This window comes from Cololabis saira, chromosome 15 (assembly GCF_033807715.1).
Source record: "Cololabis saira isolate AMF1-May2022 chromosome 15, fColSai1.1, whole genome shotgun sequence".
Lineage (NCBI taxonomy): Eukaryota > Metazoa > Chordata > Actinopteri > Beloniformes > Belonidae > Cololabis > Cololabis saira.
Genome location: NC_084601.1, coordinates 24,315,426 through 24,331,175, shown reverse-complemented (window position 1 = coordinate 24,331,175; position 15,750 = coordinate 24,315,426). Strand labels below are relative to the sequence as shown.

General features: G+C 40.6%; 1 protein-coding gene across 1 annotated transcript; it reads right to left on the bottom strand.

Moving 5' to 3' along the window:
* Positions 1-9,765: 9,765 nt before the first annotated feature.
* LOC133461214 (tRNA selenocysteine 1-associated protein 1-like) lies at positions 9,766-15,750 on the bottom strand. The gene is made up of 9 exons (XM_061742030.1): positions 15,576-15,750; positions 14,719-14,816; positions 14,220-14,319; positions 14,069-14,118; positions 13,626-13,757; positions 12,373-12,489; positions 12,082-12,286; positions 10,068-10,104; positions 9,766-9,980 (listed from the first exon to the last, which is right to left on the bottom strand). The coding sequence occupies exons 1-9, from the start codon at positions 15,597-15,599 to the stop codon at positions 9,820-9,822; spliced, it is 924 nt and encodes a 307-aa protein (XP_061598014.1). The 5' UTR covers positions 15,600-15,750; the 3' UTR covers positions 9,766-9,819.

Below are 15,750 nucleotides of genomic sequence, written 5' to 3'. Positions count from 1 at the left end.
ATATATATATATATATATATATATATATATATATATATATATATATATATATATATATATATATATTTATTTATTTATTTATTTATATACACATACACACATACATATATATATGTTTTTCTGTTATTAATCGGTTAATAAAATAATCATTTCTGATGTTTTTTTATTTTTTTTATTTTTGCATTTATCAAGTCAGTTTCTTTTTTAATTTCTTTTGTTTTATTTAACCTTTATTTATCCAAAGATGTCCCATTGATATACAAGATCTCTTCTTCCAGGGAGTCCTGGACAGCACACATACGTTTCATATATAAGACAATAAAACATACATATACGATGAACATAAGATACATCAAATCAACATCTTAAATTAACTTTGATTTAAAAACCGCGTTTTCCCTGAAGGGCTGATTTTAAAATACCTTTAAACACATTTACAGTACGGGGTTGATTTTATCTTGCAACTCCCATAATGAAGGGGAATAAAAGAAAGATGAGGTGTGACCGAGATCTGACTGTTTAGCGGACATTTAAAATCATCCCAGTTGCTGCTCGTCTCCAGTTTCTGAAATTTCTTGCACGTTTTGAGTTCATAAAGTTATACTGTCAGAATATTTCTCAGCCTTTTTCACGTTTATGATGTTAGAGTTTTCAGTTTTGTGACTTTATTAAGTCATAAATTATAAGTGTTATGCAATTATTTAACTTACTACGGAAGAGTATTAGGGCCATGCAGGAGAAAAAATATTTGAGAGGGGAAGATTTTTTTTTTATTGTGCACTTCGAGGAAAAAGTCGAAATGTTGAGATTAATGTTGAAAAAGTCAAAATTTCGCCTTTTTTCTCGACATTTCGACTTTTTTCTCGAAGAAAAAAAATCTTCCTCCTCTAAAATATAATTTTTATTTTTCTCCTGCCTGGCCCTAATACTCTTCCGTAAGTTAATGACATTAGAAGTCGGATGTCTTTTTTTCTTTTTGTCCACTGCGCAGCACAACAGTCTTCCTCAAACTGCCCCAATACTGCTGCTTTAGCTCCGTTGGCCTCTTTAATATTTATCTATGTTTATTTTACCTCAATTTGAATTTAAACTTTAAAAATGCAGTCTACTTTTTTCTTCCAATGTAACAGATTAATTCCAAGGTCATCTTCATGAATCGGTGGAGTGTTAGTGACGGAGAGACCGTCAGCAGAATGGTGCCCAGCAGGGGCCCAGGGCCCCCTCAAAGCTAGAGCCGTCCCTGTCATGGATGTTAACTCCTGGAGCTACAAGTTGCGCCTCGTGCAGAGTAAATGGCACGACTGGGTGCGGAAAAATCAAATGCATAAATACCTGCTTTTAGTGTGACAGAAGCTCCACGAGCCCAATCTGCATAAGCACCAGACAGACGCGTGGAAACGTCCCGATTTAAATCCACTCGCGGAAAAGCTGGAATTCATCCGCAGACAGCAGGAAAGCGTTTTTAACCCCAACTGGCTCTGGACTGCCGAACCGAGCCTGGCCGGGCTGCAACTCTGGGTGGTGATGGGAATGTGAGAGTGAGCGAGCTGCAGCATCCCATCATCCTCATCCCCATCACCCTCCTCATCCTCATCCTCTCTGACACTGACTCAAGCACAAACTCACCTGCATCCCTCTCTCTCCGCTCGGAGCTTTCAGAGTTTCTGCTCAGACGTGCAGAACATCCGACCCGAGCCCGCTGCACCGGGACCGACCGGGACCGACCCGCCCGGACCCCGAACACACCTGACCGGAGCAGAGCAGACCTTCCCGCTCCACTGGCCGCGATGCCCCCGGCTCCGGCTCGGCTCGGGTCTGCTCGGCTCGGATCCGGCTCGTCACAGAGCCGCAGACACCCCCGCTGCAAGTAACGCACAACCCTTCAAAATAAAAGCCCCCGGCAGCAACAGCTGAGGGTTGATCCGTCCCGGGGCCCCGGATCAGCTCCGTCCCGGGGCCCCGGATCATCAGCTGCTTCCCGGGGCCCCGGATCAGCTCCGTCCCGGGGGCCCGGATCAGCTGTTTCCCGGGGCCCCGGATCAGCTCCGTCCCGGGGCCCCGGATCAGCTGCTTCCCGGGGCCCCGGATCAGCTGCTTCCCGGGGACCCGGATCAGCTGCTTCCCGGGGACCCGGCAGGGCCGTTGTTGTGCCGTATTCAGCACCCCTGCCGTGAAAAGCACCCACTCGTATATTCAATGATAAGTAGACCAAGAAAAAAAACAACACACTGACACTTCAATATATTTATATATACACACTCACACAAACACATACTTAGGAGTTTATATTATATATATTTACAAATATTATGGAAGACAACACAGTAAGCAGGCTATTAATGACATCAATAACCATTTACCCGATTTTTGTTATCTGTGACTGTGATTGTGGGAAAGTATGACTATTGTGGAATCCATGAGCGCATTTAAACATGAATCATTAACACAAAACTGGACGCTAAACAGAACGTGACACGGAATGAGAATATCATTTTTGTCAGACAAGGGGGTTCTTTTCACTGCCAATTTCTGCTGGTTTGCCAAAAAATGCTTCCTAATGGTTTTCTACCTTTGTAGAGCTACAATTTTACTGTGTTTTACTCCCTAGATTAGATTTAGATTAGATTAGATTAGATTATTTATTTACTGTACCCTTCAGTAAATTTGGTTTACAGTGAGTGATTCATACAATCCAAAACCATACACTCAACAACACAGGACAAGATAAAGTGATGACAGTGCTTTGGCTAAAAGAACAAAGAACAAAAAGGATGGCCCCGGATATGAAGCAAGATAAATTAAAACATCAGTAGATAAAAAACACTAAAATATTCAAACCAAGCCAAAGGATAGAAAATGTGCCTTTTCATAAAAACAAGATAAAGGAAACAATACAAAACATAAATACAAGGTTATGTTGCAGTTTCTCTCACTTGTTAATAGCACTGATTGTCAGTGGTTGACATTTCCCCCAGTTTGTGTTTCTGTTTTGCCCTGCCTGTTTCCCATCTGCCCTGATTGTTCACACCTGCGTCTCGTTACCCCCTTGTGTATATCTGGTCTTGTCTTTCCCTTGCTCCTTGTGGTTCCGTCCTGTTTCTTTCCTCCATGTGTCCTGCCAAGTTTTTTGCTCTAGTTTTTTTATCCCTGTTTCTGTGTGACTTTTGATCCTGCCAAGCAGCGCTTTTGGTTTTTGGTTCTTGCCTTTTTGTAAAATAAACCCTTTTTTGTTGAACTCCTGTCTCTCGATCTCCTGCATCTGGGTCCTCACCACACCAGCCTGACACTGATGGCTGCTGTTACAAAGCTGTTTTTGTAGTGTTTGGTTTTGCAAGCAAGTACCATGAACCTCTGTCCTGAGCCCACTTCCTCCCCCCCCCCCAGTGGCCCTTGTCGCTTGCCAGGCCGTCATTGTAAATTAGAATGTGTTCTCAATGACCTGCCTGGTTAAATAAAGGCCAATGACTGAATGAATATCAAATAAAGCGTTTTTTTTCTCTTTATCGTATAATGTTCACAAAGTGTATTGCAATTCATGTCATGGGTAGTGTATTTTGAAGGATCAAATACTCAAAATCCCATATCAATTTTACATTGTGTAAGAAATGATTGGCGTGGCAATCAAACTTTGACAATCGACTGTGCGCGTGTGCAGAACCAGAAAGTAGCATTTCTCGGCCGGTAGCAAGGATTGGCAGAACACCGGCCCAAGCCTCCATGGGGCCCTAACCAAAGTGTGATTTTGGGGCCCTCTATTACTGCCAATAATACTGATCATTGATCATTCACACACCCACTATAAACTTATTTCATGTTCTTCCCTGTCATTACAAATGCACTTGTAAAACTAGATGTAAGAACTTTTTGTTGTAGTTAGATTTTAATCCACAGTGATTAAGATAAGATAAGATAAGAAAAGAAAAGAAAAGAAAAGAAAAGAAAAGAAAAGAAAAGAAAAGATAAGAGAATCCTTTATTTTCTCCCTCAGTGGGGAAACTCACTTTGTTGGCAGCAGTACACTTAAGACACACAAGCAGGGGAGGGGTAAAAGAAAAGTAAAAAGTCAAAAATATATATAATTACAAAATATGAACAGTATATACAGTACATTGAAAAAAAGAAACAGTGCAAAAAAAGCAGGTAGAATGTGTGTATGGTGGACAGGCAGATATTGCACATATGGTATTTTTATTGCACGTGTTATTGTCCGTTAACTACTGAGAGCAGGCCTGGTTGTAGAGTCTGATGGCAGCGGGGAGGAAGGACCTGCGATGCCCGGTGGTGCATCGCGGGTGACGAAGCCGGTCGCTGATGGAGTTCTCCAGGGCTCTGATGGAGCTCTCCATGGTCCTGATGGAGCTCTCCAGGGCTCTGATGGAGCTCTCCGGGGTCCTGATGGAGCTCTCCAGGGTTCTGACAGTCTCATGAAGGGGGTGGGAGACATTGGTCCATGATGGATGACAGCTTAGCTACCATCCTCCTCTCCCCCACCACCTCCACAGGATGGAGACTGCAGCCCAGGACAGAGCTAGTACTACTACTACAGTACAGGACAGAGCCGGCTTTCCTCACCACCTTGTCCAGTCTACCAGTTATAGTACCAGTTATAGCACCAGTTATAGTACCAGTTATAGCACCAGTTATAGTACCAGTAGTACCAGTTATAGCACCAGTTGTAGTACCAGTTGTAGTACCAGTTGTAGTACCAGTTGTAGTACCAGTATTACCAGTTATAGTACCAGTAGTACCAGTTATAGTACCAGTAGTACCATTTGTAGTACCAGTAGTACCAGTATTACCAGTTATAGTACCAGTAGTACCAGTTATAGTACCAGTAGTACCAGTATTACCAGTTATAGTACCAGTAGTACCAGTTATAGTACCAGTAGTACCAGTATTACCAGTTATAGTACCAGTAGTACCAGTTATAGTACCAGTAGTACCAGTTATAGTACCAGTTTTAGTACCAGTAGTACCAGTTATAGTACCAGTAGTACCAGTTTTAGTACCAGTAGTACCAGTTATAGTACCAGTAGTACCAGTTATAGTACCAGTAGTACCAGTTATAGTACCAGTAGTACCAGTTATAGTACCAGTTTTAGTACCAGTAGTACCAGTTATAGTACCAGTAGTACCAGTTTTAGTACCAGTAGTACCGATTATAGTACCAGTAGTACCAGTTATAGTACCAGTTTTAGTACCAGTAGTACCAGTTTTAGTACCAGTAGTACCAGTTATAGTACCAGTAGTACCAGTTATAGTACCAGTAGTACCGATTATAGTACCAGTTGTAGTACCAATATTACCAGTTATAGTGGAGCTCTCCAGGGCTCTGACAGTCTCGTGAAGGGGGTGGGAGACATTAGTCCATGATGGATGACAGCTTAGCCACCATCATGCCTCGTGTCCAAGACAAATTTCTCCTAAGGGAGACAATAAAGATTCATCTTATCTTATCTTATCCTCTCCCCCACCACCTCCACAGGATGGAGACTGCAGCCCAGGACAGAGCTACTACTACTACTACAGTACAGGATAGAGCTAGTACTACTACTACAGCCCAGGACAGAGCTAGTACTACTACTACAGCCCAGGACAGAGCTAGTACTACTACTACAGCCCAGGACAGAGCCGGCTTTCCTCACCACCTTGTCCAGTCTACCAGTTATAGTACCAGTTGTAGTACCAGTTATAGTACCAGTAGTACCAGTTATAGCACCAGTTGTAGTACCAGTTGTAGTACCAGTTGTAGTACCAGTAGTACCAGTAGTACCAGTAGTACCAGTATTACCAGTTATAGTACCAGTAGTACCATTTGTAGTACCAGTAGTACCAGTATTACCAGTTATAGTACCAGTAATACCAGTTATAGTACCAGTAGTACCAGTTATAGTACCAGTTGTAGTACCAAAAGTACCAGTTGTAGTACCAGTAGTACCAGTTTTAGTACCAGTAGTACCGGTTGTAGTACCAGTAGTACCAGTTATAGTACCAGTAATACCAGTTATAGTACCAGTAGTACCAGTTGTAGTACCAGTAGTACCAGTTATAGTACCAGTAGTACCAGTTGTAGTACCAGTAGTACCAGTAGTACCAGTTGTAGTACCAGTAGTACCAGTTGTAGTACCAGTAGTACCAGTTATAGTACCAGTAATACCAGTTATAGTACCAGTAGTACCAGTTTTAGTACCAGTAGTACCAGTTATAGTACCAGTAATACCAGTTATAGTACCAGTAGTACCAGTAGTACCAGTATTACCAGTTATAGTACCAGTTATAGTACCAGTAGTACCAGTTATAGTACCAGTAGTACCAGTTATAGTACCAGTATTACCAGTTATAGTACCAGTTTTAGTACCAGTAGTACCAGTTATAGTACCAGTAGTACCAGTTTTAGTACCAGTTGTAGTACCAGTAGTACCGATTATAGTGGAGCTCTCCAGGGCTCTGACAGTCTCGTGAAGGGGGTGGGAGACATTAGTCCATGATGGATGACAGCTTAGCCACCATCATGCCTCGTGTCCAAGACAAATTTCTCCTAAGGGAGACAATAAAGATTCATCTTATCTTATCTTATCCTCTCCCCCACCACCTCCACAGGATGGAGACTGCAGCCCAGGACAGAGCTACTACTACTACTACAGTACAGGATAGAGCTAGTACTACTACTACAGCCCAGGACAGAGTCATAAAAGGCCATGGAAGCAGACAACAGATTAACAAATCGTTCAATCTTCCAGCAGTAGTCTACTCTAGTCTGTTAACATAATATTGTTTATGTAATAATATTAATTGTTGTGTTTTTGTACAATAACATACCTTTGATAATGTATGAATCATCACTCACACATAAAAAAATATTTTTTATTTTTTTAACTCTTGGGGGCCCCTTAGTGGTCACGGGGCCCTAAGCAGCCGCTTAGTTCGCTTATGCCTTGGGCCGGCTCCGGGCCCCGGATCAGCTGCTTCCCGGGGCCACGGGCAAAGCTCTGCAAGGGCCCCCATTTAGGAAAACTCCAGTATTCTTGGTTGGTTCAAATCCTTTAAGGTGATTTGAAATGTGATCAAATTAATATATGTTACACTTTAAGAAGAAAACAGGTGAGATTTGTGAAATTAAATTTAAATTTCAAGTTGCGCTTGCAAACATAAAAGTAGCCAGACACAACCAAGCATCAACAGGTATGATTTTGTAATAAGCTGCAGTCACTCTAGTAACCAGTAGGGTCTGGATCCATCCATCCATTTTCTATACCCGCTTTATCCTTTGCAGGCTCACAGGGGTCTGCTGGAGCCTATCCCAGCTACTTTCAGGCGAGAGGCAGGGGTTACACCCTGGACAGGGCCACATATTCAGACAAACAACCAGACACACTCACACTCACACCTACGGACAATTTGGTGGTCAGTAGAGGAACTGCAGGTTTTCTTAGCTTTGCATCAATACCAATGACCATGGGAGGTCTAAGGTTCCTGGTTCGTCTCCCGGTCTATGTGGAAGTCTATGTTCTCCCTGTGCTTCCGTGGGTTCCCTCCGGTTACTCCGACTTCCCCCCAGTCCATAAACATGCGTAGTAGGTTAATTGATGATTCTAAATTGCCCATAGAGGTTGATGTGAGTGAGAGTATATTATTTATATATACATTTATATACATGGCCCTGTGATGGACTGGCAACCTGTCCAGGTGTACCTCTCACCTATAAAGACCTGGTAGGTTCCAGCAGACCCCGTGACCCTGTACAGGATTAAAAAGGTGCAGAAGATGGATGGACAAACACATAACACCTACATGTGAAACTTTCACAAACGTAACAAACGGCTGACAAACTGTTGGCTGGTTCACAAATCCAGCCTCATTCTGATCGTCTGTGCCGAGTTTCTTAAACTTTGGTTTATTACGTCCAAAGATTTAAACCAGTCTTTGGCCCGCACCTAAAAAACATTTTTAAATAAGCATAGTTAGTATAGTTGCCCCATATTTCATGAAGATTGGTGGAACAGCTTCAGACTAGTTCCTTTAAACAGACAAACTGTCTTGTCTCAAAATTCTATTCCAAGCTGCAACACTTGACTACAGGCACTGTCGTTCTTACGGAAATCATGGGAGACTCAGTTGAAAACAACAATAGACAGTGATACACGAGAGGAAATTTTACTCTTACCTTTGAAAATATCCATATGCAACAGACTCAGAAATACAATATAATATTCTACAATGTCTAAATATCTCCATACATGAATAGTAAATATACAACAGGGGCCTCTCCAAACTGTCAAACTACTTTAAGAAAAAGATTGCACTGTCTTTGGGAATGTGAAAAGATTCAACATTTCTGTCAAACTGTATGTGATGAGGTTAGTGTGATAATCGAACAACAATTACAGCCAAACCCACTGCTATGTCTATTGAGATTAGGGCTGTTCGATTAATCGATTTTAAATCGTTATCGCGATTATGTAATTAGAACGATGTTAAAACGTGAAACTCGTAAAATCGATTTTTCACTTTTTTTTTTTTTTTTTACCTTGTCTGCACACATATTGATTGATACCATATTAATGATTGATGGAAATACCTCTCAATACCTGCGACAAGTGCCCCATCGGAGAGGCTCTTTAGTGTAGGAGGGGGCATTGTAAAAGCCACCGGGCATCCCTCAAGCCAGATGCGGTAGACCGGCTCGTGTTCCTTGCAAAAAACTTGCAAATGTGAACAGCAAATGTAATGACTGACATTACACACCTCTACCTCCTTCATGGGTTGCATTATTATTTAGCATGCAAAGACCCAGTTTAGTTTAATTAGAAAATGTCTTGTTTTATTTAATTGGAAATATAACTTACTGTATGTTTGCAAGTGCTGATTTGCAGTTTTTTTTTTTCAGAGATAAAACTTTATATTTTATTATATTTTTTAAAACTTTTTTTCAACTTATTTTACAGAGTTTTGCACTTTATTCATTCATTTTTGGTTTAATAAGAGCAAAGTTTGAACTTAAAGCCCAATGGGGCAAATGTTCAATAAAAAAACTGCATATTTGAAATCATTTCTTTGCCTTTTGTCAATTCACAAAATAATCATAATTGTAATCGAAAATCGGATTTTGAGAGAAAAAAAAAAAATCGAGATTTTATTTTTGGGCAAAATCGAACAGCCCTAATTGGGATGGATCCCTGAATCACTAAAACGGCATAAAAACACTTTAAGGTTTTTGCTAATGTTGGGCCGAAAGGCTATTATGACTAAGTGGGTGGGAGAAGAACCTCCCTCAACACATCTGTGGAAGTCGTTGATAGCGGACTATATTTCTCTGGAAAGACTGAGATTTGGATTTAGTGGTCAGAGGTGCCTTTTTACAGCAAAATCTGGCAAAGTGTTGGATTACCTGGGAACTGCCTGAAATGTTGGATTCAGTGAGGACCTTAGCAATCATTGCTGTGTATGTGTTTTGGATCTGCTACATATTTCAAATTATTTGTATCTATACTGTATTGGACATTTATAATAAAAAGAATGTTCAAAAAAAAAAAAAAAAAGACAAACTGTCAGGACGGTTTGATTGGATTGGGGATCTTAAAAGGAATCAGCGTTGGACCACATTTAACCTTATAGCACCACCTGGAGGACTGTTAAGGTGCTGACAGTGAGGGAGCGAGTCAGGTGATGCGTTCTGGTTACATCTGATCTGGATCATTTAACCTGAAGCCAATTTTACTGATTTTAATAAAGAAAATCCAATAATTTATTTTCACTCTCCTCCAACAACAACAATAACGGCAACAAAACAAAAAAAAAGAAAGAAAAAGCATGAGTCTTTTAGCAGTAAATGGGCTCCGGCAGGCTGGAGGTCATGTATTCCTGCTCGGCGTTGAGCTCTGCCAGCTGCCAGCGGCTGTCGATCAGAGCGTCGTACACCTCCTCGCTGAGCTCCATGAACTTCTTGTTGGATTCCACCACGTCCAGCTCCAGTCCTGGATCTGCAGGTGACAGGACAGTTACAACCTGAAGCAGAGGACTGGGACCACTGGGATTTCTGTACTAAAGCAGTTTTCTAAGTAACTGACCTTCAAGAATCTCGTCCTCCGGAACTGCTTCATCTTCCTGCAACAGCATAATTAACACAAATTCAGGATTAGGCCTGTGTTGAAAAAAACTTTAAAAAAAAAAATTGATTTTTCGATTCTCATTAATTCTTAAAAATCGATTTGTATGTCTAAAGATCTTTTTTTTTTCATCATTGCAACTTTTGGTATTTTTTTTGTGTATGCCCAAAAAAGGAATGTTTTGATGGACACGAGAATAACTGGTGCCATGTTTTTGCCTTTAAACATGTTTAAAAGTATGAAAACCATAAGTTTTCAGTTCTAATTGCATAAATTGTCTATATTTCATTACTTTATATACTGTCTTGGTGTTTGCATTAAATGCTAAAAACCAAATTTCTCAAAAATGAAAAATCAAAAAAGACCGAAATGGAAAAAATGAGAACGATTTCATTCGTCCTCTGTTTCCTCTGGATCTGTTTGGTAATTCTGCCCCACATGATGTTTCTGAAAGCAGTTCTATCAGCATTCTGGGAGGTGATTGGTCCTTACAGCATCATTAGCTGCCAATACTTGCTGTTGAATCTCAATATAACACTAGTATTAATATGTTGCATAACTACACAGTCATATAATTCATGCAATAGCTCAAAAAACAGTTTTAATAACAATAACCCAAATCAAAATCGGAATCGAATCAAATGTTGATAATCGATTCTGAATTGGAATCGATTCTTGCTATTTGAATCAATCCCCAGCCCCATTCTGGATTTTGTCTCCTAGTAGTTATCAGTTCTCATCCGTTTCCATCTCTATACCGATGCACAGAGCTCCTGTTGCCAATAGGGGGCGACAGGAGCTCTGTGTTATCAGACTCCAGCCAGAGTTTTGATCTACCGCATTAATAGGTTTATAAGGTCACAGTTTCCCCCAGTACATTCGATAGGATATTAAGATACTCTCAGTTTTTACCCGCAAATTGGGTAGAGTTGAGTTTTTGTCTTTTTTTCCCCCTCTTGATTTGAGGAATTTATTTAAAGTCTCACGTTTTAAATTCCAAAATCTTGTAATCTTATAAAAATTTCAGAAGAATTTTCTTTATTGCATATTTGCAAGTTTTTTCCCTTCCAGATTCACATTTTCAAATCTTTAAAGCCAGAATTTTTCTCTTTTTCAAACAAGTTTGAAGTCACCTTTTTTTAAACCTCAGAAATGTTAAAAATTTATAATTTCTTACTTTTCTCTTTTCTTTGAGTTTATAGTCAAAAATAGTGAGTTTTCTCACAAATGTGAGGTTAAGTTAGAATTTCTCACATTTGCGAGTTATAGAATCAGAATCAGTATGTTTACATGGGAAGTTTGATTCCTCTTTAATTCAGAATTAAAATTAAATCCGATTTAAAATGACACCTAATGAACACTTAATTTCTGAATGAAAATTGCCATTCCGAATTAAACTTAATTCCGAAGTAAGTGGCTGGTTTATTCCGATTTTAAATCCGAATAGAATAATTCCGCGATCATGTCCTACACTCATTCTGCTTTAAATTAATTCCGGTCTTTCTGCGCTGCTCGTTCCCTTGCCCGTCTGTCTCCATGACGCTTATATTCCACGCTGGGCTTGTTTTCCAAACAAAGTTTCAAGATGGCAGCATGCAGTAAACGGTGGTCAAGAGCAGAGACAAAAAAAATAAAAATAAAATCAAAACAAATCCAAAAAGGATGCTAATAATGTGGTTCTCCATGTTGTTGCCAATCGAGTAAGTTTGTTTTCTTCCGGTAGACGTAAATACATAAAGACGTCCGCCCCCCCTATCCAATTAGAACCCTTCCCAACCCCCAGACCTTAAGCGGAATTGGATAAAGCCAATCAACCGTGTTTTCCATGTAAACCTCAATTCGGAATTACTATTTCCATGTAAACTCGAAGGAAAATAGTTTAATTCTGAATTATTTAATTCGTAATAATTAATTCCGACTTAAAAAACATCATGTAACCGTGGCCACTTTCAGTGTCCTGGACGTCTGGGCTCACCTGTGCTTGAGCATACTGGGAGTAGTCGTACTGCGGATAGCCGTAGCCGTACATCCCCGACTGGTCGTACCCCCAGGACGAGTAGTAGCCAGGATAGGCCTGGTACTGGCTGTACTGGTTGTACTGGTCGTAGCTGGGTCTGTAGGCCGAGTTGGCCGGCCAGGACTGTTTCTGCTCCGACTGCTGCGGCGGTTTGTTCCTTAAACTGAAGAGGAGGAAAAGCACATGAGATCTCCGGCGACAGTTTGGCCTCGGCTCCAAAAACATCAGCCTGCAGACTCAACAACGTACTTGTTGGCAGCCAGACTGAGACGCAGGGGTTTGCTGCCCAGTCCTACGGCGCTCTGGCACTCGTCCAGGGCTCGCTTCTGGAGCCGCTCGTCCGGGAACTGAACGAACCCACAACCTCTGCAGGGACAAACATAGGCAGGGTTCATAAAGGGACAGGGGAAACGGTCGGGCAAGGAGAATAAAACATCCCAAAATGCTTTAAACCATTAATAGGAAGTTTTATATGTAAATATTTAAAACTTCTGTTTCAATATCAATTTTCTTCCTTTTGAGCCACAACCTTAAAATGAGAAAAACATGTGCTTTAAATATAAATGATTGTGCTTAAAAAGTAAAACCAGAATTGGGTGTACTTTATAAATGATCAAACATTCTGGTATAAAAGTGCTATAATTAGCTGTACTGATCTTGGGGACAGATCCTTATGTTCGCAGCACTGGTGTTGCCCGTGCAACCTCAACTTTACACTCTCAGTTCTTTAAGCTGCTTTTGAAACCTTTAGCTTGTGGCGCTTTTCCACTAGGACCTAATCAGCCCGACTCGTCTTTGCACTTCTCCTCTAGGAGTCGAGGTGGGAGGAGGCGTGCCGAGTAGATACTTTTCTGTAACTATTCTGCCGAGGTTCTAAGCAGCTGAGTCGGCTGCATCTGACATCATCACACTACAGGCCACTGATTGGTCGGGGGGGTTTGGAGTCAGACGTCTGAGTCAGGAGGCGGAAATCAGAGAAAGAGCGACTCTGACTTCTTGTTCATTTTATTTGACCAGCAACGGCAGCAAAAGTCTGTTCCATGATCCAACTCTGAGGTGCAGATGTTCATAAACCTGGTGGCTGAGGAGAGAATTAAAAAGGGATCTAGACGGGCGATAAGGAACGACCAGATCTACCAGGAGCTCTGTCACTTCATAGCTGCTCGCGGCTCCAGATGACTTTTCAACAGTACTGAGACAAAAACAAACAATAAAAAGCGTTGCCGCTTGAAGCTTCTTAAACTCTCATTTTTTAACTTGGTATTGAACACGAGCCACAGATCCAGCAGCACATCTATCATCTCCTCCAGGTTCTACATCTTTAGTGTTGTTGTCTTCTTCGTTTAGATACACAATCAAATACGTCACAGCAGCGTCGCTCCAACCTCCTACTTCTGCTCCAGATGTTGAATTGTTATGGAAAAGAAACCAGGGCGAGCTGAGAGATACTAGTGGAAAAGCGCCATTACAGAGTCGGGGAGGAATGACCGAGAGATGCTCACTTGGAGTTGCCCATGCTGTCCAGCACCACCTTCCCACCTCGACACGACGGGTAACGGTTGTAGAAGAACTCATAAAGCATCCCATCATCCACCTCCGGGGTTAGATCTCCCACAAACAGAGAGAACATCTGACTGCAACAGGAGAGAGAGAGAGATTCAGACAGATTTGTTCATTCTAAATTCAAGTTGCACAAGCTAAATGAACCTGATTAACATACTGAGCTGCCTGAGCTAGCATGGCTCCATAACGGCAGAACCACAGGAAAAGAAAAGATAAAGAAAAGCACATATGGGGAAGAATTGCAAGAACAAAAAATTCTGACTCCCAAGTTTCTTCCTCTCATTTACAACATGGCACCAAGCAGCACCAGGACAAAGAAGAGTCTTCAAAAACCCTGAGTGACATCACAGGGCTATTCTTATAGTCTGTAGCTTCCACTCACCCGGTTTCCGCTTTCCCAAAGGTGGCTCGGTTCAGCTTGAACCTCGTTGGCTACAGGAGAGAAACCAGAATCAATCAGGCTGTTTCTCAGAATTTTCTATCAAATAAAAAATAAATGACAACTAAAAAAAAGAAATGAGCGTCGTCCGTACCGGATTGGCCCCTGGAAGAGCTTTTCCGTTGACTTTACGCAGACACCTCTCAGCTGTTGCCTCATCGGTCATCTCCACAAAACAGTAACCCATCGCTCCCCTAAGGAAAAGAACAGGGTTCATCATCGTCATCTGCACAGCGAGGACAAAGCCCACGATCAATATTCAGGTTCTTAGGACGCTTTACATTTAAATTGTCATCATCACTTTTCAAATCAAGATGATTCTTTAACTTTCATTTGTATGCTCGGGAATGCAGTTACGATTTATGCTCTTGTCCCTGGCACACAGAGATTTCTTCAGTCTACAGTAATTGATACTACGGACTGTGCATGATGACATATTCAAAGATCTTTCAACCCTCTGTTCAGGGATAATCCCCTGAATTTGTTTAACTTGTTTTTTATGACATTATTCTATTAAACACAGATTTTAAAACCTTTTTTTTGGCATTAGGTCTCCTGCACATGGAACAACTTGAGGTGGACTTGGTTCTCACCCGGTCATCTTGTTGCGGATGATCCTAACGTTGACCGCCTGCTCTCCCATGGTGGAGAAGGCTCTGGTGATGAACTTCTCATCCATGTAGGCGTCCAGCTGGGGAGAAACGAGCAAATCTGCTGGATTATTGTCTCCGTTTTTTCTTCTTTTTGAAAGTGAAAACAAAACTCCAGATGAATTTGCTGTTATAGTTACACACACACCGATATATACATACACACACATATATATATATATATATATATATATATATATATATATATATATATATATATATATATATATACACACACACACATATGTGTGTGTATGTGTGTATATATATATATATATATATATACACATACATACATACATACACACACACACAAACACGTTTGTTTGTATGTGTGTACATATACATACACACACACATATATATATATATATATATATATATATATATATATATATATATAAACACACACACACAAACATTATATATATGTATATATATAAACACACACACACATTATATATATATATATATATATATATATATATATATATATATATATATATATATAAACACATACACTTTATCAATAATACGTTTGAACACACTCCATATGGCAGCTAAAAAGAGGCTACAACTTTTTAAAAGAACTAAACTGCGGTCTTCAAATGGAGCCGAATGTTGTACTTTTTTAATATAACCTCTATGGAAAAAGGCAAAGCTTTCAATTATTGCTGCTTATAGAAAGCAATCGATGTAAAACTTAAAATTGTGGTTTTCCGAATAGAGTTCTGCGTCGACGTTGGTGTAGCTCCAGCTAATGCTAAAGGATTCCCAGCTATAACGATTTGTAAACTCACGTTTCCCATCCATAATGTGCTCATGATGCCGTCGGCGTGAATATTCTTCAACACGGTGTTTGTTTGCTGTAAAAACAATAAAACTATAAACACAAACAACACAGAAGTAAGTGAAAGCCCTCCACGCTGCGCTCTTCTTCTTGTCTTTAAAATACGGCAGCAGGCAGGGAGTCAG